General features: G+C 41.7%; 1 protein-coding gene across 3 annotated transcripts; it reads right to left on the bottom strand.

Annotated features, from left to right (window-relative positions):
* Positions 1-8541: 8541 nt before the first annotated feature.
* LOC116046061 (BTB/POZ domain-containing protein KCTD1) lies at positions 8542-21670 on the bottom strand. 3 transcript variants are annotated; one of them, XM_031294221.2, is made up of 6 exons: positions 21320-21670; positions 17792-17931; positions 15433-15611; positions 14297-14441; positions 12062-12367; positions 8542-9773 (listed from the first exon to the last, which is right to left on the bottom strand). In XM_031294221.2, exons 2-6 carry the CDS (start codon positions 17879-17881, stop codon positions 9612-9614), a joined length of 882 nt encoding a protein of 293 aa, XP_031150081.1. In that variant the 5' UTR covers positions 17882-17931; positions 21320-21670; the 3' UTR covers positions 8542-9611. The 3 variants fall into 3 exon arrangements, with proteins under 3 accessions (XP_031150081.1, XP_031150082.1, XP_031150080.1); XM_031294222.2 differs by lacking the exon at positions 17792-17931 and having other exon boundaries at positions 21320-21669; XM_031294220.2 differs by lacking the exons at positions 17792-17931; positions 21320-21670 and adding an exon at positions 16427-17047.
* Positions 21671-22005: the final 335 nt, after the last annotated feature.

The following is a 22005-nucleotide window of genomic DNA, read 5'->3' as shown; positions in this document are numbered from 1 at the left end:
CACACACAGTATTAGTACATGTAAGATGTGATTTTAAGAGGTAGGCTGTGGGATGGCCCCGCATAGCTGATTAGTGGATTGAGATATCAGACCAGTTCTCATCAGCACCATCCTGCAGGCAAAACAATTTTGTCCTCCACTAGTAAGCAATTAGATTATATTCAAACACACTTACACACAGAGAGCCTCCACAAAACTGTATTCCCCCTATGCAGCATTCTCTCTTCCTCAGTATGTCACTTGCTTCCTCCATATGTGTGAGTTTTTGTTAACACAAGGATGTGAGCAGACACACACACACACACACACACACACACACACACACACACACACACACACACCCTGTAGGTATAAGGTTCCAGTTGGTATATCTCTGTCTCTAAGCCCCAGTTTGATGCCCTAGTCTCATGGTATCCAACCCCCACTCTTTATGCATCCCCTCAGGCTCCTGTGTGTGTGTAATATGGCTACTGAACCAAGAGGGCATTGTTTCTCTCCAGCGGGGTTTCATAATTGAACGTTCACATTTATGCACTCATTCAAATGGATAGGACTAAAAGTAGAAGTGAGGCACGTAACCATGTTCTACACTTGAATTAGCCACGGCAAAATTGAAACTCAAGATGGAACTCAAGATTATTGTTGTGAGGTATCATGCACGACACCTACATGCGGAAAACATTTTGGTGGATGCACATGCTGCAGATAATAACATGCACATTATTAGACTTTTCACAGGAGGTGCAAACTCCAGTCAGCCTGCATCAGGTTGTGTGTTTCTTAGGCACATGTGTGAGTGAAGCAGGGAAAAGAAAAGACAGCAGGCAGCAGGGACAGACCCGTCAGCCACTCAGATCACATCAGGTCTGTCGGGACACATTGGAGCACAGAGAGCCTGATGGGATATGCCCCCCAGGGGTGCGAAGCAGGCCAGATGACATACAGACACAGGGGCAGGCAAAGAAGGAAGGAAGAATAGATGATGGCACATCCTGCCTTTAACACACAATATATTCCAATAACATGCATACAATTATGAGTAGTAACCATGACTAAATAATGTGCTAATTATAAAGTAACACCATAGCATCACTGACAACACTTACATACAATCACACATACTCCTACCCCCAACACACACTCACAAACACACATGAATGCATGCTCAGTGATATTGCCATAAACATGTAGCCTGGATCTCACACCAGATAACCTACATCTTAAACAACATGGCACACATACTAATGTGAAATGTGAAGGCATGATGTTTATGAGCTGTACACGATGCATATGCTTCTCCGTGTGGGTAAATGCACAGACACGCTTGGGTACATATGTCCGCGGGGACAAAACGGGAAATAGACACTTCTCTTCATGCCTGTTTTTTAATTGGGGCATTTATTGTTTTGTGGTGGTGTTTACTTCATTAAATTAAGCCACATTTAAAAAATGCAGCATGTTTCAAGGTTTATATAAGCAAAATTATGCTTTCAGCCATTAAGTTACAAATTAACATATCTTTATGACTGTGGGATATGCCAGTTGAAGATGCTTTTACATTTTCACACTAATCAACTTGACTTTAACATGTTGGATTTCAGTTTGATTTGCTTTCATCACAAATATTGTTTCCCCCCTTGGCTGTGTGTGTCTGCACGTGTATTTGAGTGGAGCTGTGTGTGTGTGTGTGTGTGTGTGTGTGTGTGTGTGTGTGTGTGTGTGTATGTGTATGCTTGTGTGCTTCAGTTAGTTGTCCATGGCACCTTCATGTCACCTCAACTGTTCTATTTCTTAGTAAATCGTGTGTGTGTGTGTGTGTGTGTGTGTGTGTGTGTGTGTGTGTGTGTGTGTGTGTGTGTGTGTGTGTGTGTGTGTGTGTGTGAGAGGCGGGTGTTACGAGGACAAAATGAACTAATGTAGAATATTCCGTATTGGTTTTACTGTAATTCTTTTCTAATTCTTAGTTTATTCAATTTCAACTCCTTGAGGCTTGTAGGTATGGAAATGAGGTCTGTTCTTTTTTTCTTTTTTCTTTTTGCCTGTGTAAATTGCAGCTATCACCTCAAGCCTTTTGAACAAGATTACCCAGATGGCCTTGCGTGGTGTGCCTGAAGTTTTATTTTCCTCCTTTGCCTGCTTTTCCTTTTTGGCTGCAGGGGAAAGGAGAGGGAGCTGGGAAGCCTCCTGAAGACTCTGGGCGAGGCCAGGAGGCAGCAGCTGTGGCAAAGAGAGATCTGGGGGAAGAAGAAGAAGAAGAGTGAGTTGGGGAGGGAGCGCTGGGGGGGTGGATGAGACTGGTGCAGGCGTTGTTGTGTGCGTGTGTGTGTGTGTGTGTGTGTGTGTGTGTGTGTGTGTGTGTGTGTGTGTGTGTGTGTGTGTGTGTGTGTGTGAAAAGAAGGGGCACTAAAATTTAAAGCTGAGAACACCAGCTATTATGAACACTACCCCCTACCTGGCTTGGCTGTCAAGGGGACCGGAATAACAGTTGGAGTATTCAAAGAGGGGGCTGGTGGAGTGGGTACGCTCTGGATGGGACAGGAAGAACTTGGGGGGTGCGTATGTGAACATGTGTTTGGAGTAAGGTGTTGTTTGCAGATACAGTGAAGTGTGTCCCAGTGTAAACACAGCATTACCACATCGCCAGTCACATTTGCAATACTTACAATTCAGACAGCTGGAATCACACCCTTAAATGGCAGGATTTGGTGAAAAGCATGATAAATAGCAACCTCCTGCCCAGGTGATCATTGTTGTGCAAGTGGTGGGATTTGTCATTGGGTTTCCACTCACCATGCCCTGGACATAATCTGCTGCTGGTTTTCTGCCCCAAGGAAGAATATGATTTTAATACATTAAGGTGCAGAGAGATAGAGAATTATGCAGAGTGTTCACCTGTTTATTATTCTAACATGCAACAGCCTCCATCCACACTAATCTCCAAAAGAACACACCCAACACCCAGATTGCTGATCTTGGCTTGGAGGCAACAGTGAAAGGAGATACTCACCTGAGATAAGGTGAGGAGAGGATCAGGAGGAGCTGCATATATCACTTATAATATACTTACAAAAGCATAATATTGGAGGAAAAGCTGATGGGAGACAGTGATGTTCCACTTCTTCTTCTAAACAAGACACCCATCTAGAAGACATTACCTTTTATTTAGTGCACACAATTGCAGGTGAAGTATTGTTTGTCAGAATTCTGAATATAGTTGTTCATAGCAGTGACATAACAAAACAAATGTCCCAGCATGGTCAGCCTTTTCCCAATACTGAAGTGTGTCAAAATCCCTGTGTTATTTCAGCAACAGCTTTTCACATGCTGCTGCCAAATAGTCAATAGTAGGCTATCACTGTTTGTTTTCACTCCCTCCATTTGTTTGTTTTGTTAAGGTTTTGCTCTCCATCATAATGAATCACTTTTTTCATCTTGTTCTTATTTATTCTTAAGGCTGGAGGTAGAATGTGGTGGTTGATGAGGGGCTGAAATGAACTGAGCCTTAGCCTTAGCCTGGGGGGTGGCGCATATCTTAGCATAAGTGATGGCCGACCTGAGGGCTAGAGCCTAGCTGAGAGCGCCCTCAGGACAGCAACTCTGACAGATCATGTATTTATAGGTCTGTTGAAAGACCTCTATTGTGTCCCACATAGCCTCAGAGCATGTCTGTCCTCTGTATTATAATAAAGCCGCTGGCCTTACCGCTATGATGGATGGGTGGCCCTCGAATGGCAAGCTCCAGAATCATTAGAGCACTCCTAACATGCAGGTCCACCCATGTGAAAGGATGGTGCAGGGAAGGGTGCTACCGGTGAGCAATACAGTACAGTTGAGACCTTTTAATCAAGGATAGGTAGCCCTTATTAATTCTCAACCAAGAGAGGGAGGGAGTGAGAGAAAGGAGGAATGGAGTGAGGGAGGGGGCAAGCTTGCTGATGTTTTTGCCAAAGGATACAGTTGCAATTATCTCAATGGCTTAAAATGCCCTCCAGGCATTTTCAGTACAGGTTAGAAATGTGGCACCTATAGCATTTACAGGCAGCTTCACTGGTTAGATTTCATTGCTGCTAAAAATCTCACCAAAACCAGCATTCCATCACACTTCCACTGTGCCATACATCGTCAGTGTAAAAATGTGTCACCGTGAAGGTAGAACTTAGCCCAGAATATATATTAGGAAAATTTTGGAGAAACTATTTAAAAAAACAGAAAAGAAAAACAGAACTTGCTTGAATATGCTCTGCAGCACCAAAAAGAAAAAAAAACAGCTTGACTTTTCTGCGCCTTAAGCCTCACAAGCAGAGTGGTGTTTGAGCTGTTTCCCAATCTCATGTTCTTCTGTTACCTCTGGAGTAGAATATAAATGATTTCCTCTCAGTGTACAGTGTATGCCAAGGGGCCTGCAGCGACCATAGTCCGGTCTAAAATTCCTCACTGCAAGCACTCCATAACTCAAGGCCTGACTGATAAATAAACAATGGAAAATTCAGCATGTTGTGGAGCACTACTGTAAATCCTCCACTTGGAGCACTGTCACACATTACAGCCCAATCACCATGAGGTGAATAGAATAGAGGGTCTGATGAAGGTTGTGTGTAAAATCTGCTGTTTTCAACCTTATGACAGAGGCAAGCCAAGTGTAGCCCTTCTGTAATATGGTGCAGGATACAACACTATACAGTATTAGTGGAAATGTACACTCTCAGGATCTTTAATAATTACTCATAAGAGTAGACATTTACATTTAATAAAAAAGAGTTAACACAACTAGGGTGGTTAGCCGTTTCGTTCCCTTACACTTTCTTTTTTATTCAAGGGGCACTCACTTGATTTTACATGTCCAAGTCAAGTTTAGTAATCATGGAGAGTACTATATAGCAGAACAGTTGTATAATGTCTACTGTGGCTCTGGAGAAGCTTTGTCAAGTGGGACAAAATTACTCGGGTGATATCACTTGAGTAATCACATCTTGGGCTTAGGGATACACAGATTTTTTTGCCATGCTGGCAGTGATGGCAATGTTGGTCTGTCGGTTTGGTCACCACTTTGGTCAAGACTGAAATATCTCAACAACAATATGGTGGATTGCAATACAATTTTGTACAGACATTCACAAAATGCCACCAGCAGGTTGACACTTTTGTTTCTCAGTGAAATATCTCGACAAGTTGGCAACTATTGGATACATTTTCCATATAGATATCCAGGGTACCTAGACGATGATTCCTAGAGAATTTGGTGATACCCTGATCTTTCAACAGGTCAATGTTTTCACTTATCCAGCTAGTAGTTGCATAGAATTTTGTACAGACATTCATGGTTCCCAGAAAATGTATCCTAATGGTGTTTGTGATCCCCTCACTGAGTTTGACATGTATGGTTTTGAGTGAAATGTCTCTACAGCTTTTGGATGGAAATTTCCTCAGGATGAATTGGAATAACTTTGGTGATCATGACTTTTCCAATACTTTGGTTTGTGACCAATTGCTGCAAAACTAATGACTTTCCATCAGCCTCAGCTGTAGGCCTACTTCATGTTTAGTGGTAATTAGGAAAATTTCAGCATGCTAATGTGTTAAACTAAAATGGTGAACATGGTAAACATTAAACGTCCTAAACATCAGCATGTTAGCATTGCCAATGTGAACATATGTTAGCATGCTGACATTAGCATTTAGCTTAGAGCACGAGTGTGTCTAAGTACAACCTCACAGAGCCGCTAGCATGGCTGTAGACTCTTGTCTTGTCTCTTGTCTTTTAACATTATGGGAAGTGTAGGATCCAGTGTTTTTGGAGCTTGACCGTTACAAGGAACTAAAAGTCAGGATACTTAGGTTCTGCTGCATTGATTTTGACATTTCTTGCAAGTGCAAGACTAAATAACTGGAGTACTCTTTTAAAATAAAGTTATTAAAAGTGGTGTGCTGGTACAATTTCTAAGGAGTCACAGAAACTATATTAGAAAATTAGAAAAGACATGCTCTTGTGAATGAAAAAAGCTTATTGTTGACTTTTGTCACTAACCATCCACCTCCATCATTTCTTCACTAGCAAGAAATAATATATTGTATGGCCGAGCTGATAAAACCAACATGGACATTATCAGAGCATACTTGGTTACAATCTGTTATACATTAAAAGTGGATTATTACAAGTTGCCTTAGGCTCCTACGAAATTAAATAAAAACTTGGGGGACGTTAAGGATTATGTGTTAATGTGGTAGCCTACTGCAGAAGCAAAAGGAACAGGTATTTCTCTTTTGCATGCATCTTCTCAAGCAAGATCAAGCCCAAGAACCCGTTAGCACAGGTGCTAAGCTCCACTTTTTGAATTTAGATTGGCTCCATTTTACATTAAGATTTGAATTTCTATAACTCAAGCAAAGCCACTGTGACATATTATTCTACTAGCTAGAGTCCATTTGAGATATTATCCTACCAGTGGTGGTCCATCTAAGAACATTTAAAGCCCCAAAGACTGTGCAGGCATTCATCACACAGATTAACTAATTTCTCCACTCGAAATGATGGCTAGAAATATGTGGCCATTATATTATAATAAAGGTATTTATGAGCCTTCAATCTCACAGCCTTACTATGAGATATCTTTGAAAATTTGAAATCAGCTCCTGAGGCTTAGGGAGGGGGAGGAGGTGAGAGAGAGAGAGAGAGAGAGAGAGAGAGAGATGTGGGAGTTGTGTTGCTTTTTTGCCACGGGTTACATTTATAATTATCTTGCTGGCATAAAATGGCCAAGGGGCTTTTTCAATAAAGGTAGGAGGCACCTACAGTACAGAATATAACCTACAGATCAACACAGAACAACAGAGAGGACAGCAGATAGAATAAGACTAAATCCAGAGTACTAAGTATATTGTATAAGTATACTAAGTATACCAAGTGTATTTAGTTAGGACATATCGCTATAGAAGTGAGCACTGTGAGGGCCGATGATTGGAAGACGAGGTAAATGAGTCCATCCACTGACCTTCACTAGTGGTGAGTAAGCAGAGCCTGGGGAGCGAGGGAACGATGGCCACGGCCACTTTCTCCAGGCCCTTCTCTGCCTTTTGATGACTGGAAATACTCACTCGAGAGAAAGCGAGTGAGAGGGACATGATCACAGACACACCACAGAAGAGCGGAGGATCTCAAATTACTTTATTCTCCTCAAAACCCCTGTCCTCTAAATGACTGGAAGTCAGCTCCTTATTACCATTCATCTTTTCTCCAACAGGCTGTGTCCGGAGAGAAGGATATCTCTAATTCCTTTTCAAGTTAGTCTGAATCCAGGAAGTGAGAAGAGATAGGGCTGGACAGGGTCTCATTATACTCAGGCTGCCCCACAGGTAACAAACTTAAAAAAATCACATAGTGTGCACAAAAAGTACAGCTGTTACACATGTTCATTCTCTCTCTTACACCCCCCTTACCATTTTATTTTAGGATTTTTTTTATGACCATCCACTGGGATTCATACTTGCTACCCAGTTGTCAATAATTTCCACTGTAAAAATCTTTACAGACACATGTATTATAGGAAGTGGACTTTTACAGGTTTAACAATTTTTGTTCTAAGTTAAGCGACTGTAGCTTTATATTTATTGTACAGAAATAAGAGTGATATTAAACTTCTCATTTAACTCTCGGCAAGAAAGCAAATACGTGTTTTTCCGAATGTCAAACTATTTCTGTGAAATCTTTGCAAGTTAATGAAAACGAACCATTTTAAATATTGATCAGGTAGTCTTTTGTTCATTTGAAATGATCAATACTGAGAATTTGTGGAAAATCTGAATGGCTCATGATATAGGTTGAGTATTAGAATGATCATATTTGATTTGTTAAAAAGATATGATCCATAAGTGATTTATCGCCCCCAACACTTGAATGCTGATCTAAACTTATTTTAAGTCTGAAAACTCTAATAGTTTTATTGTTGATGTGTTTGATGCCTTCTCCATGAATACTTTGATTTCATGATTAAGAGCAAAGCACTGCTGAGTACCACTCACAGTTGCACCTCTAGCCTATGAGAATAACAGTCAGTCAAAAGGGAATCTAGGGCAAAGAGGCCTGAAAGGGAGACATATAGCATAAACCGTAGATAGCCAAAGAAAGTGGAGATTCTGCCAAAAGGGATGAAGACAAGACGACAGGGCTCCGTGTGGGATTTCACTTTGGATTTTGGCCCTGCAGGGATATGTGGAAGCACAACTGACAGGACTTGCGTGGAGAAGTCGGCTCCATTCAATATAACTAAGTAAAGAATGCCCCATGTAGTCACTGATGCACCAGCATAAATCCTCCAAGGTACAATATTGCCTTAGTAAAGTTAGCTTTATCTCTCTGGTTGTGGAAAGCTAAAACACTACATAATGTAAAAGAAGTTGTTTCTTGTTTGCCACTGAACACATAAAGGATGCTCGAAAGAATCTTACGAGGTAAGATAGATGCAGTGAATTAAAATTTGAGGAATTGCCATCTCACTTAGCAGACACATGAAAGCAGCGGTGTAAAAACAGCGAACACACACCATGACAACTTTAGTTGAGATTTATTTCACATTTTGTGCTACATTCCTCTTTACTCAAATCTAGGGAGCGTAGGTGGGTCAGTCATCTTAGAAATACTATATATCCAACTTCATATCAATATGTGCTACACGTAAAAGTGATCTTGGAGTCGGTTGTACATTAAGCTTTAATCTGTTCAGTCATGTTAGAGGCAACAAATCGCTTTAAAAAGATTCAATGTAAAAAACACAAACACATATACAATGAAAGGAATTTACAGGTCATGACTCAGGGGAATATTATGATCCAATTAAATAATTCCCAAGTTAGCACATGGGGGTTAGTAGTTCATACTACGCAATGAGGCAAATGGTGTGACGTAATAATTTACTGAATTATTTTCTGTACTGCGTATGGATGGGTCGTTGATGTTTCATCTGGATGATACTAATGTCAACTATATTTCATGGCATAATCCAATAAAATAACTTTCATCAAAGTAAAAAAAAAACACTTCATTGGTATCATAATATTCAACATCATGTTAGTTGTGAAAAAAGATGCTTTGTTGAAACTAACTGTTTATGACAACTTAGACATTCTGTACTGTAAGCAACACATTAGTGACCTTTTTACAGCGAGGGATAAGAACAGACTTTGCCAATTTGCCAGTGAGACATCAAAATCAAGTCATTGGTGACAAGCTATGCAACATACTACGTAAGCAATAAAAGCCTTCTTTTAAATTTATATGGGTATAATAGAAATCATATTCAACCTAATGTAGGCTCCAAGTTTTAAAACAAACTTTTGTTTGGGGATCCAGCATATATAAGTCCTTTTTAAATTGGGTTATGGGGGCTAGACATTCACAAATGTCCGTGCAATCTCAAACTTATCAAATGTCTTGTATCTTCTTATGGCAAAAAAATCTCCTGTTGCACCTCATATTTATTCTCTAGATGGTTCTCAAGTTTAAGAAAACAAAAACATTAACAAGGAAAACGGAGAAAAACAGAGTCCACAGAGCTCTGCAGCATTGAGCGTTTGGACGCCACAGAAAAGTCTAGCACCTCCTGCTGCTCGGGAGGTTTCTAGTCCAGCTGCTCCTGCTTTATCCTGTTTGAATTGGATCCTCGCTGACTCGTCCTCCTCAGTTCCCTCCTCAGGACATACTCGCTGAATTGGGATGAGTCCACGCCTCCACCACAGGAGCCGGCGATCTCGAAGCCACGTTGTTGCAGGCGCTCTAGAACCTGGAAAAGGTGGAATGGGATAGAAGGGGGAAGATGTTAGTGGCAATACATAACATCAATCACAGAGGGAAAAAGCATCATTAGCATCCTGCATTAGCACTCTGGTGACAGGCAGTGCTTACTCATATATCTTTGATAGTCAGTGCCAACCTGGTCAAGATGCCCGATACATCATTCATGGAGGTCTACCAGTCCCAAATAAAACATAAATGTAACCTCTAACCTTTTGTTTACTACTGGAACGCACAGAACCACCCAAAACTCTTCTATCTATATGCTGCAGAGTTAGTGCTAAGTAAAGCATTGGAAACAGCTCTGGGAGTAATACGGCCTGTTACAGGAATCTGGATGAGACTTTCACAAAACCAAGAACCTCTCGTTTTTCCTCATGCCTCATTTTAATTGTTTTCTGGTGTGCGTGTGTGTGTGTGTGTGTGTGTGTGTGTGTGTGTGTGCTCGCAGCCTTGCAGACATCTACAGACGTGTCCGGGGGGGCTGTAGGATCACATTCCATCGAAGAGGCCCCAGGGAGCAGTGAGGCTTTCTCTCTGCCACTTGGCCCAGTGTGGGCTGCTCAGCAAAACCCCCTCTCCCCATTTCTCCCCCAGCCCCCAGGCCAAAGCCTCCACCAAAACTACAAAGGTCCCCCTACTGCTGGCAGCTCTCTCTGCCCCCCTTCCTTCTCTCCAAACCCCCGCCCTGCCTCCATTAGCCGCAGATACAGCATCCACCGCCGGCGTGCTTTAATAACCAAACAGGATTATGGGCCCTGCCTGGGGACAACCTGTCAGGGAGCATGCTCACTCTCTTGCTTGCTCTCCACGACTCACACACTTTAGAGACGGGTTTGTTTGTGTGTTTTTTGGGAGGGAGATGGAGATTTGACTTCCTCAAATGGAGACACAGTCCAAATTATTGTGAAATCTTTTCAAATATGCCTCTCCTCCATTGCTTATTGATGCGTATCTGAGGATTTTACCATCAATGAATTAGTGGAATATCAATATCTAACCAGAGAAATACAATATTGCCAACTACATGCTGAAAGATGAATTACTTTTTTTCTGAATGTAGAAGTTTTCCCTTTAAAGTCTTGTTTTAGTCTTCAAAATATGGTTTTGCCTAGAACCCATTATGCCTATGAAAAGTTTTGTCAGAGTGTTGCTCCTCTAGAAATCCATTTCCCAACTCCACAACAGTAAAGGATGTTTTTCAACAAAAATAACCTCATATAGCGAGACTACTTCTCTAACTTTGCTTTATTTTAGTGAAGAACTACCACTACCATGCACAACCTCAAATAATTGCTGGTATTCAACTTCATGCAGGAGTCTTGTGGATCTGCAGGACTACTATTTGGTAAGAAATCTTACTAAAATGTGTTGTACTGATTTGTTTCTTGAATGTAACAAACACAAATATATGAAGTTGCTTGGCTTTATTTTCATTTTAAATTGAGCATCGATCCAACAACCCTCTAAGACACTCGGGGGAATACTCTTATGTGTAGACATCAGATGATTCCCCCGAGTGTCTTAGAGGGTTCTGAAGTGTTTCACCGTATCCTGAATTGCTCACTTCCTCTTTCTGTCTGCCAGTTTCCCCTCAGTTTGCACTATCATCATCTCTCTACCATGATTCAAGGTGTCAGCCATCCCCTTACTGAATTGGTTGAAATCCACCATTAACCCATTTACTGTCTTTTCTGTGCAGCTTGGCCCTGATGCCCATATCAAAGGGAAAGGTTAAAACAATCAAAATGACTCATTGATTTAATTGTATGTGTTTTTCTTCCACATGGAACACATGCAACATACAGTGGTATGAGTGCTGCAAAGGGATGCATGGTATTAAAGCTGACCATCCACAAGCTACGAAGCTGAATTAAAAAAAATCATTATTCCGGTCAGATCACAGAGAAGTAAAGATGATGGTAGACTTGTGTAATGATGGCTTGCCAAATTGATGCTTTGATATACTCATCAAAGGACTCATTTTTCCGCAAGGCTGTTTTTGTACTCGATTAGATTAAAAAAGATAAGATTTTGCAATCAGACATCAGTAAAATTCTAAAAGGTCTACAGTGTAACCGCAGATGAAAAAAGTTGAATGAACAGATCATCACCTAAGTCAAATCCTCGGGCATATAACTGAATGGAAAAATATAGAAAAACATACTTTATCTAACCTTTCAGGGGTTTATACTTATTGAGGAATGCTGAATAAAATGCTGAGTAGCCTATACAGTAAATGACAGTACACTCACAGCAGCCCACTGTTCCCATTACCTGGACAGAGTTGAGGTGGCAGTATCCATTAAGTGGGAAGCGGATGACGTGCGTGGAGTCATGGTTCCAGCCGGCATTGACAGAGTTGCACATGACATCACCGATTTCCGGAAACACGTCTTCAATCAGGGCCTTGTCACCGCTGAGCGCGATCCTCTCGCCCAGGTCAGGTGCAACGCGCACCACCAAGCACTCGCAGGGGCGCGACACCCGGCCTAGCTCCTGGTCCTGACGCCAGCGCTCCAGCTCAGCAAGCATTGGCTGCAGCTGGAAGTACCGCGCCTCCTCATACAGCAGACTGTAGTCCTGTAGGAGACAGGGCAAAGGGCGTTGACATCTTAGGATATTATGTATATTATCTTACATGTTGTCGCTGGCGGGAAGGAACCTCTTATTTCCATATTTCGTCATTTTAATTTGTTATCATAAATCAATGCTATTGGTCACCCTTTACATCTGTATGTTGGTGTGACGAGGAGATTTCATCTGACTTTTTTTTTTACATTAGACTTTTTTAATTTCCTGACAATCAACAGTTCTGGACATCCAAGGCCCGACAGCGAGGATGTGCTGCTTGATATGGTAGTTCTGTGAATGTCAGTTCTTACTTCACCAGGTTAACTAGCAAGTTTTATCATCAGTATCAATTGTCTTTCAAAGAACAGGCTTGGGGCTTTCTGGTTTGAGACACTGACCATATACAGTAACGCCACATCCCTCATCTCCTGTCAGCTCTTTACTGTCTCCTAATAAAGGCAAAGATATCCAAATAATACTTAAAAAGGGTAAGATTAAAATTAAACTTAGTTTAATAATAATCTAGTTACTTTCTTTTATTATAAAGATGACTTTCAGGGCTTTTTATTAAATAATACAGATAGACAGGTAAGGGAGAGAGAGGGGACGACATGCAGCAAAGGACCATGGGTTGGATTCGAACCCCAGCCACACTGTATATCGCTACATATATATATATTTACCACACAAAATCTGTAAGGGTTTATGGACTGTCAGTGAGACGAGTATGTGACTCATGCTGGGTCATGACGTAAACACTGTAAAGATTAAGATTAGCAGAAAACTTTTCCAACATACTTTAATTTGTGCCAGTATACTTAATCTAAAATAAGCATTCTAGTTTGAATGTGTTTATTTACAGATGTTTAAATACAATAGCCCGATAATCTCTCCTGTTCATTTTAGTTTTTTGACATAAAGCCCCCGGTATTCCCTCAAGCAATACAAAAAATAAGATAGTTCCCCGGTATTTTAAGGTAGATTGAACTGAATTGGATGAGGCTGGTAGTCAAATGCAGCACACAGGACATCTTGCTATACTAGATAGCAAAATAAGCAAAAAACAGAATAAGCTAATCAGTTTACTGTTTTGATTTTCTTTTTAATGCGGATCCAAACCAAAAAAAGAAACAGCAAAGTTTGAAAACCACTGTTCTACATGAACGAGCAATAAACCCCAGCGAAGATACCATTCAGCAAACATTACAGAAGATCCAGAGTAGAGGAGATGTAGTGCGACATGTAACACAGGGTTGTGTGGGGTAGAGGAGCTGATCCTTTACCCGCAGGACAGCAGGGCCTAAATCTCACCAGATTCAAGTTTTCTCATGCTTCTATCAAAATCTACTCAATGTGAATGGGGCCTTAGCTTGAACTTGAGCCTGACTTTTGTCTTTGCTTATTATAGCTGACATACTTTCCAGTGATTGAGTCACACTTTGGACAGTCCATCAGATACTGTGGTTATTTGTTTTCTCCCAGGGAAAGTTAAGTAATTACTGACTAAATGACACATAAGAGTAAAAAAAAAAGTAGGAATGCTAATGTGTCACATACAGTGAGACTCACCCTGGATAGAAACTTGGCTTGAGAACACTGTGCTGATGAAATCTAGCACATGCAATGTGGTCGTGGGCGCCAGAGCAATTATTTATTTGTCTTGATGCAAGCTTTGTTTTCCTTGCATATCTCAAACAAATCGTTGGCCACTTAGAGCTGGAGGGCACCAAATTGCATCTGATGACTAGTAAATCCATTATGATTGAGCTTTGCTTGCCCTGATATTTTGTCTCCAGCATGGGAACCGTTTTCAGCAATTCAAGGAGGACCAGCGACTAAAGGCATTCCACGGCCTTGGCAATCATTGTATGTGCTAAGTTGCAGGACTGCTGACTGGCTGATGGGACTTTACAGTTTCTAGGATGGACATCTACTCACTTTGAAGTCTTCTGGGATGAGAAGCTTGGACGTCCTGAGGAAGTTGAGGATGTAGCGGAACATGTGTCCATCCCTGTCAATGAAGTAGTGCTGCTTCAGGCTGTCCAGGACTATAGGCTCTGTGCCATCAAAGAGACGACCAATTCTACCCACAGAGAAGGGAGGGGGGGGGGTGGGTGAGGCAGAAAGAGAGGGTGGAGAGGTGGAGGATAACATGTCAGCATTAACAATCTTACTATTTCTTGATTTCTCAATGCTAAAGTGCACAACATTAGGTATGAACTAATATAATGCATCATAGATATACTACTCTTGAGCTTGTGTGTTTTGCACCAACGGAGAGAAAAAAGAAAGAGGGCGAGGCAAAACATTACCATGTGCAAAGGGATGTGACTCACTCATTTTTTTCAAGCTCTAAAATGTTTTCCCACCTTCGCACAGACATTCACTACCAAGCTTAATACAAGCATCAACCGTGAAGAAAGAAAGAAAGAAAGAAAGAAAGAAAGAAAGATTAAAAACAGAGTTGGTCTGAAAGGTCAGGGCCAGCTGGTAGTTGGTAGTTGGTTGCCTGAGGCAGGGTGCCAGTCACCCTGGGGCCTGGGCTAGGAGCGACAGTGCAGCCTCCCAGCCTCCAGATGGCCCCATGCCCTTTGGCCCTTTACTGCTGTGACATCTGTCAGAATAACCAAGTTGCTTTTGTCTGTGCACTGCATTCTGCACTCCTACAAATTGTACATGCGTAACTGTGGGCTTTTCTTACACTGGAAAACATTTTGTGATACTAATTTAAAAAAAAAAAGCAACTAATGCTGCAGATGTTTTGGATAGAAGGAGTAAACATTCAATTTATACTTGGTATCTCCACCAAGTGCATACACGAGATATTTCTGTGATTTGACAAGATGTGACATTTGACTGTCACAGGATGACATTAAACATTAAACAGGATGACAGTCTGACGCTGATAAATCTGCCTTGAAAAGAAAGTGTAAAGCACTGAATCTTACACAACCTTCTTCCCTGTTTCAAGCAACATACTAGACACAACCAGTCACTACCAGCCAAAAAACAAAACGCTAACTTTATCTTCATCGCTGCACTTAAAATACAGATGCATGGTAGAGCAGACTCACCGGGATTCTGGGAATTTTGTTAAGGTGGCCAGACTGCTGGTGTACATGTGTCCGCCCACATCAATGTGCACAGGGGCGTTGGACTTGGTGAGCTGTGCAGGTGCTGGGATGCCCTGGTTGCTCAAGGGAGACACCGGTGACCGTGTGATCATGGGCCTGGACATGCTGGAGCGATGATCCTGTAAAACACAACACAAGGGAGAACATATTATACCACAGGGAGGTACCACAGATCGGAAGATTCTTCTGCATACTAAGATGTGCTTTAAAAAAAAATAATACACAATTGGAACCACAGGGGGCTTGATAATTAAGATTCAGTACATTTAAAATTGGAAAAAATCATTAGACCCAACAATTTTTTATATTTCTGTATCACAACAGACTCCATAGTCAGAAATGAAAGGGAAGATTTTCTTCTCTGCAAGTTAGAGCAGCCTGACCTTGACCTGAATGTTGCCACAATCCACAAGCATGCACTCCTGTGGGCCATAATCTCCGAAACCAAATTAATTTGGAGCATCAATCTCATAGTCTTGGAAATGAGCAATAATGACTCTTGATTTGAACACTGTAATAGGATTTGGAGAAATTGTGCCTGTTAACCTACAAACACCATTAGGAGACAATTTCTGTGAAGCTCTGAGAAGAAAATGACTTACACCCAGAAAAGTTTCAGACCCTAAGTGAAGATGGGAGAAAATACTAGTCTGTGACACCTCAATCACTGAGGATTATTAAAGAGTTGTATTTTAAACATTTTCTGAAAATGATTCAAACTGGTTTAATAGTGAATTAAAGCAGGAAAAGGGGCTGTGCGTGCGTGACAATAGTGCGCACTCTAGGCTACATTAAAGACAGCAGGAAGACAATCTATGCACACACTGCATTCAATAAAACCTAAGTGTTTGTCACTTCAGTGACAGTTCGACCCCAGTCTTACAGTAATTTTCTCTTTTTTTCTTCCAGACAATATTGGACTTTACGCGTTTACCTGCGCCGGCATCACTGTATTTGGAGAGGAAGTCACCGAATGGTCATTTTGCTTGAGAGATGCTGCGGGGACCGGCTCTCCTCTGACTGAGAACATCAGTGAGGGCTCCCTGCACTCCGCCGCTCGCATCGGGAGCCGTTTGAGGGAAGCGTGCACGGACTCATCCACAGAACTGATTGGACGCGGTCGCTTTCTCGCTTTCTGATGCGTTAAGTCCATGATGTCCGTTTCGTCCATTACAGCGCAGACGTTGAGGTTAACAGATAGGACGTGGTCGGCTTTTTCCAACGCACCTGCCAAATGTGGAGAGGCGTGAAAAGCGGGATAGCGGACACCGGGGGAAGAGCAGCGCCGTGGCTGTCACACGGAGCAGCTTCTTTGCAATGGCTGGGAGAAGTCAAAGCCCCCGACAACATTAGCATTGTAGCGCCTGCGGCTCTTTTGGGCTGTCGCTGTTTCAGTGGCAGGTAGCCTATGTGTGTCGCATTTTCAGAATAAGACTAATCCTGCCCAACAAAAAATGATCGTCTGGATATGCGAGTCGGGTCAACGCGCACATCTGGACCTGTCACAGCTGGCCTTTGCCCTTTTGGAGCAGTGTGTCTGCGCGCGGTCACCCTCCTCCTGATTTTGCTGCCCATTGTTCAGCAGCGGTTTTCTTCAGCGGGTCAAACCCTCCTTCAACACAACAGACCCACAAAGTCCAAAGTTCAGTGAAAATACCTAAGCGGTGACCAACCCACTCAACCACCTGGACATAAATGGCCCTATAACACCCTCCACTCACAAACACACATCTCTCATAAGCACCTGACTGATCATGCTCTTTCCGATCACACAAAAGCAGCCAGTGATCGCTGTTTCAGTGATGAATGTTGAAGTGAATAAACACTCTTTTCGTCATTTGTACAGAATATTACAGTGATATTAACTTAAGTGACCTGAAAACAAACATCACAGCAAATCACATCACATCCCTCCACAACAGCAAGACACTTAAAGCATCTTCTTGATCAGTTTCTCCTTGGCTACACGCCTGACAAATACTATCACAGTTACTGTATGATGACTGCAGTGTGTAAACACCATGTCCGCTGACCACATCAGCATTGCAAAACCCCCCACGCTAATGACATCATGTAGTATAAAACCAGACCACAACATGTCCAATTGCTGTTAAAAGTACTGCCACAGCACTCTCCTGGGCTGTTTTTTTTCATAGAAAATGCAGGGAATCCACAAATTTTAATAACATTCAGATTCAAATTAATTAGTTCAACCACTGGCCTTAAAACATCCACATTCCTGCTTCTCATTGGCAGTGTGAGTTTCACACCTAGATACCCAATTAGCAATTAAGCTTGCCTTTGAGTGTAGGCCTCCAATGCGGTGTGTGATCCTGGTCTGATTTGCATGCCGCTTGTGCACGCGCTGATAAGCGCAGGCAGCAGCCATACATAGTTTTAAAATTCAACTCCAGAATCCCTCGCAGAAGGCAAAGGGGCCTGCAGGGCAAAAGAGAGAGAAATCACATGGCTGCTCTTCAAAAGGGGACCTGTGTAAGGCAGTCGGCAAAGTGCGTGGGATCACACTCAGAATGCAGGTAATTTGTTCCCTGACTAATTTGTGGAGATGGCGTGTGTGTATGTGTATGTGTGAGTGAGTGTCAGAGCGAGTGTGTGCCTGTGGAGAGTAAGTTCTGAAAACAGCTTGGTGGAATTGGATTTCCTCAAAGCCTTGTCATCGCAAAGGTGGATTGAGTGTAAAATCTGTAAGGCATTATGGAAAATTGCAGGGGAGAGAGAAGAGAGAGTGAAAGAGAACGGGTGGTTGGGTGGGTGTGTGGTGGAGGGGGGGTAGCGGGTTGTGGGAATGAGCTCTTATATCACTAAATCATTCTGAGTTGTTGGAAGTAAAGATACATGTGTTGTGCACCTTTTCTTGGACATGTCCACATTGATTTCTGTCTTTAACACTTTTTTCTCAGGGACAAATCAAAGATCACCACATGTGATGGATGGCTGATCAGGGATGCTCATGTATGAGCCATCAGCTCCAAGATGTGCACTGCAGATCTGCCACACCAGCACTTTCCCTACAGTACCTGTTGCTATTTTGAATTTGGCAAGTGCTACAAAAGTCTCCCATGTGAGACTGTTTGTCGACGTGTTCCCAGGGTTTCCAGCCTTTGTGAAACAAGTCGAAATGTGGGGAATTTGCTCCTTTATCCAGCGTTTTGTTGCACCACAGTATGCACAAACAAATCTAAAACAGGCACAGTGAATCAAAGTTGGGAGTATTTGGGCTGCTCCAGTTACTCCTGCTGTTTTTCCATCACTGGTCTGAAGTCTTAAGCCTTTTATGCAAAATTATCATTTTACCATCTTCTTTACATCTCAAGGAAAACACACTAGCCTATAGCTCTGTTTGCATCTTCAGTAAACTAATGCAGGGTATTACCCGCTCCTAAAAACTTAAGGAAGCAAGTGCCTGTCTGCTATTGCAATAATCAACGGGCCTGTTGGGATCAACATCAGCAACAAACCAGCTTTCAATTTTTCATCCCACAAAGCAGCTTTTCAGTGTTTCGACATATCACACAAGACACAATTAGCATTTCAGATCAGAGCATTAACATTCAGTTTGAGGCAGGCAGACTGGTATTTACATAATCTGGATGGGTTGTCTCTGCTTTGTTGCCTATGGCTATTTGTTTCAAATGTCCACACACAGACAACTACAGACTTTGGGTTCACTTCAGTTACTGCCGGCTGTAAAGGCAAAAATTAGGCTGTCGTAACAGAATGCTCTGAAAATATTGTAGGCTGGTCAGGTGTGTATCACTTTGGATTGTATAAGGTCAAGCTTCCAACCAATACCAAATCTACAGTAGTTTGCTAATACATGTGTTTAAACATTTTAATAAAACTTTATACATTGTCATCAGTGCAAATACAGAGATATGTACCGTATAACATTGTCTGAGGTTTGCATCATGTCAACCTCACAAGTAACTTCAAGCGTATTTGTGAGTGTGTGGCAACAAATGTAGAAATGTGTTTAGTGTAAAAACTACTTTTGTTTAGTGAAAAGGATGAAGAGGTTGCCTCGCAGAAAAAGAAGTTACCAGAGGAAAGTGACCTCGCTGACCTGCTCCTGAGCAAAGAGAAATATGATATTCTGGATAAACCAATTTTTAACCCTGGAAAGTAAAGGTGACAAATAAGGAAAATAATTATCTGAAATGCCTCTGAATCATGGGATCATGGGTTATCCAGGTTGTGTTTTTAGACTCAGCAATGTCATAGAACTACAAGCCACTCTGTTGAGGTTGACTATAAAAGGCAATCTGAACTTAGACAAAGTTTCACATTTTACATCCAAGCATTCCATATCATAGCAGTGCTCCAGAAACACATAATTATCACCGGAGTAGCCGGGCTACTTGTCTACTTCGACATCATTTCATGTGTAGTTACTGTAGCAGTGCATCAGCATGACATCACAGATAAGGAAGTGATTTCAGTGCGTTTGCTGCAGGCTGTTGGAGACAGTGGTGCATGTTCACTGGCACAGACCAAACTGTCCCAGGGCACAGGAGTGGCAAAGCCGTAATATGAAACATAATAACAGCATTTCTCTAAAGGGGTTTCAAATTACTAAGTAAAGCACCTCTAACTTGGAACTGAAATGTGGACTAACTGACTTGTTTTTCAAATAGGCCTATTTATCTTTTGACAGATCAGTGTAATTGTACTGGGAAACAGATGTACTGATGCTGTAGTAAATAAGTATGGTTTTGTTGTTACAGCGCCATCAAGTGATCAGTCCTGACAAGCCAACATCTCAATCCCATTCTGTTTATTCATGCGCCCTCTGAAATTGGTGAAACAGAGTACTGACTTTCATTGCAGATGACCTAAACTTTTTTTTTTTTTTTTTAGATTCAGATATTTTATATATATATATATATATAGTTACATTAATAAATGTAATTTAAAGGCTTCGCCTCCCTGCAGTACAGTGAGAAATAGTATGTAACCAAACTATCTATTTCATTGTATTTTTGCTTTAGGATGTTATATATCATTTTACAGTATAAACTTTATGAAGCTCAGTAGATGTTTTTTTTTTTTTTTTTTTACACAATACATGCTCCCATGGGCGAAATAGCTCCAGAGTATTACTTAGTGAACTATATTTGCCGATTCGCAGTCGGACCTTGGAGTTGATTACGCACGGTGCGGTCAAAGAGCCAAGAGAGGCGATGAAAGGATCAAATCGCTTGTGTCTTCGTTTAGACTCCATAAATACGATTCTCTTAACAGGGTCACGGCTTGTTTTAAAGGGTGATTCACAGATTCTGTATTGACGTGTTTAAAAAATACATCCTGTCTTACTGAATAAGAAAAACGCCTGGGGCAAAATTACTCCACAATGGCGTCTTTCATTAGACGATCTGGGGCAGCCAGGAAATAGAACTGTTTCACGACTAAACTGACTTTTAAAAAAATACTTCATGAAAACGACAAACGCAGGTTTGGGTAAGTTATAAGCAAGTTGTACAGCAACAGCGACACGAAGACGGCGATGTGTGCGAGGCTGAAACGCGCCAGGAGCGAATTCACACGGTGGACAAGTAGAGTGTTTGCTCGACAAGATCGCAGTGTAATCCGCTGTTCGCTTAGACCAGATGTACCAAAGCTTCGTAAATTGTAGCCACGCGCATACATTTGTACAGTAACTAAGGAACAATAGCCAGGAAGTGGTTAAATATTTTTAAAGAACTGTACCGCTCGAATCGCTTGGCACATGCGTAAAAGCTGCTGCGCCTCAATGTCCCAGTCCACCCAGCCTCGGAAATAATAGCAAACCAAATAAATCTCCGCTTACCTGAAACATAGAGCGGCATAAAGTATCTTTTTATGCACCTTTTCCCTCCGATTTGGCCCACGATCTGCTTCTCTTCCTACACCAGTGAGAAATGCAATAGCTTGGCTAAGGTAGACAGAACAAAATACAGAGAATACTTGCTCCAGGGCTCCGAAACCCCTCAAGGCAAAGATCAGGATACAATTAGCTCATGTCTCTGCCCCAGTCTAAACCAATCTGCAGAATAAAACTCCCAGCAAAGGAAGAGATCACAGCAGCAGTGCCTTAGTCCTTGTTGAGTTTATGTTTTTATAAAATCAAATAAAGAAATCTTTTTTTTTTTCTGAATTTACAACATCCTCACTCTTCCTGCCTCCAACTTGCCTATTGCCTCCCTCTCGCAGAGAAGCTGATTTTAATCGTTATGATTAGTTTTGATGTAACGTTCCCCCCGGCGATTGCTACAAATGGATGGAGTGTTTCTTTGCCAGGGAGGAAAAGCAGCAGATGATGATAATTATATAGATTGTTGGTGGAATCCTTTGATTTTTTTTCTTCTTCTCCTACCTCTCAAACATCTAACCTATCTAGTGTGCTTCTTTAACGCATGCCATCCACACTGCATGTGTACCAGGCAACTTGTTGATTAGCTTGGATTCAACTTATTAATTTAATGGAATGTGGTTAATGAAATTCCCACTCCTTTG

The sequence above is a fragment of the Sander lucioperca genome, chromosome 9 (genome assembly GCF_008315115.2).
Source record: "Sander lucioperca isolate FBNREF2018 chromosome 9, SLUC_FBN_1.2, whole genome shotgun sequence".
Classification (NCBI taxonomy): domain Eukaryota; kingdom Metazoa; phylum Chordata; class Actinopteri; order Perciformes; family Percidae; genus Sander; species Sander lucioperca.
The sequence above is the reverse complement of the archived record's forward strand: the minus strand, read 5'-3'. Positions and strand labels throughout refer to the sequence as shown.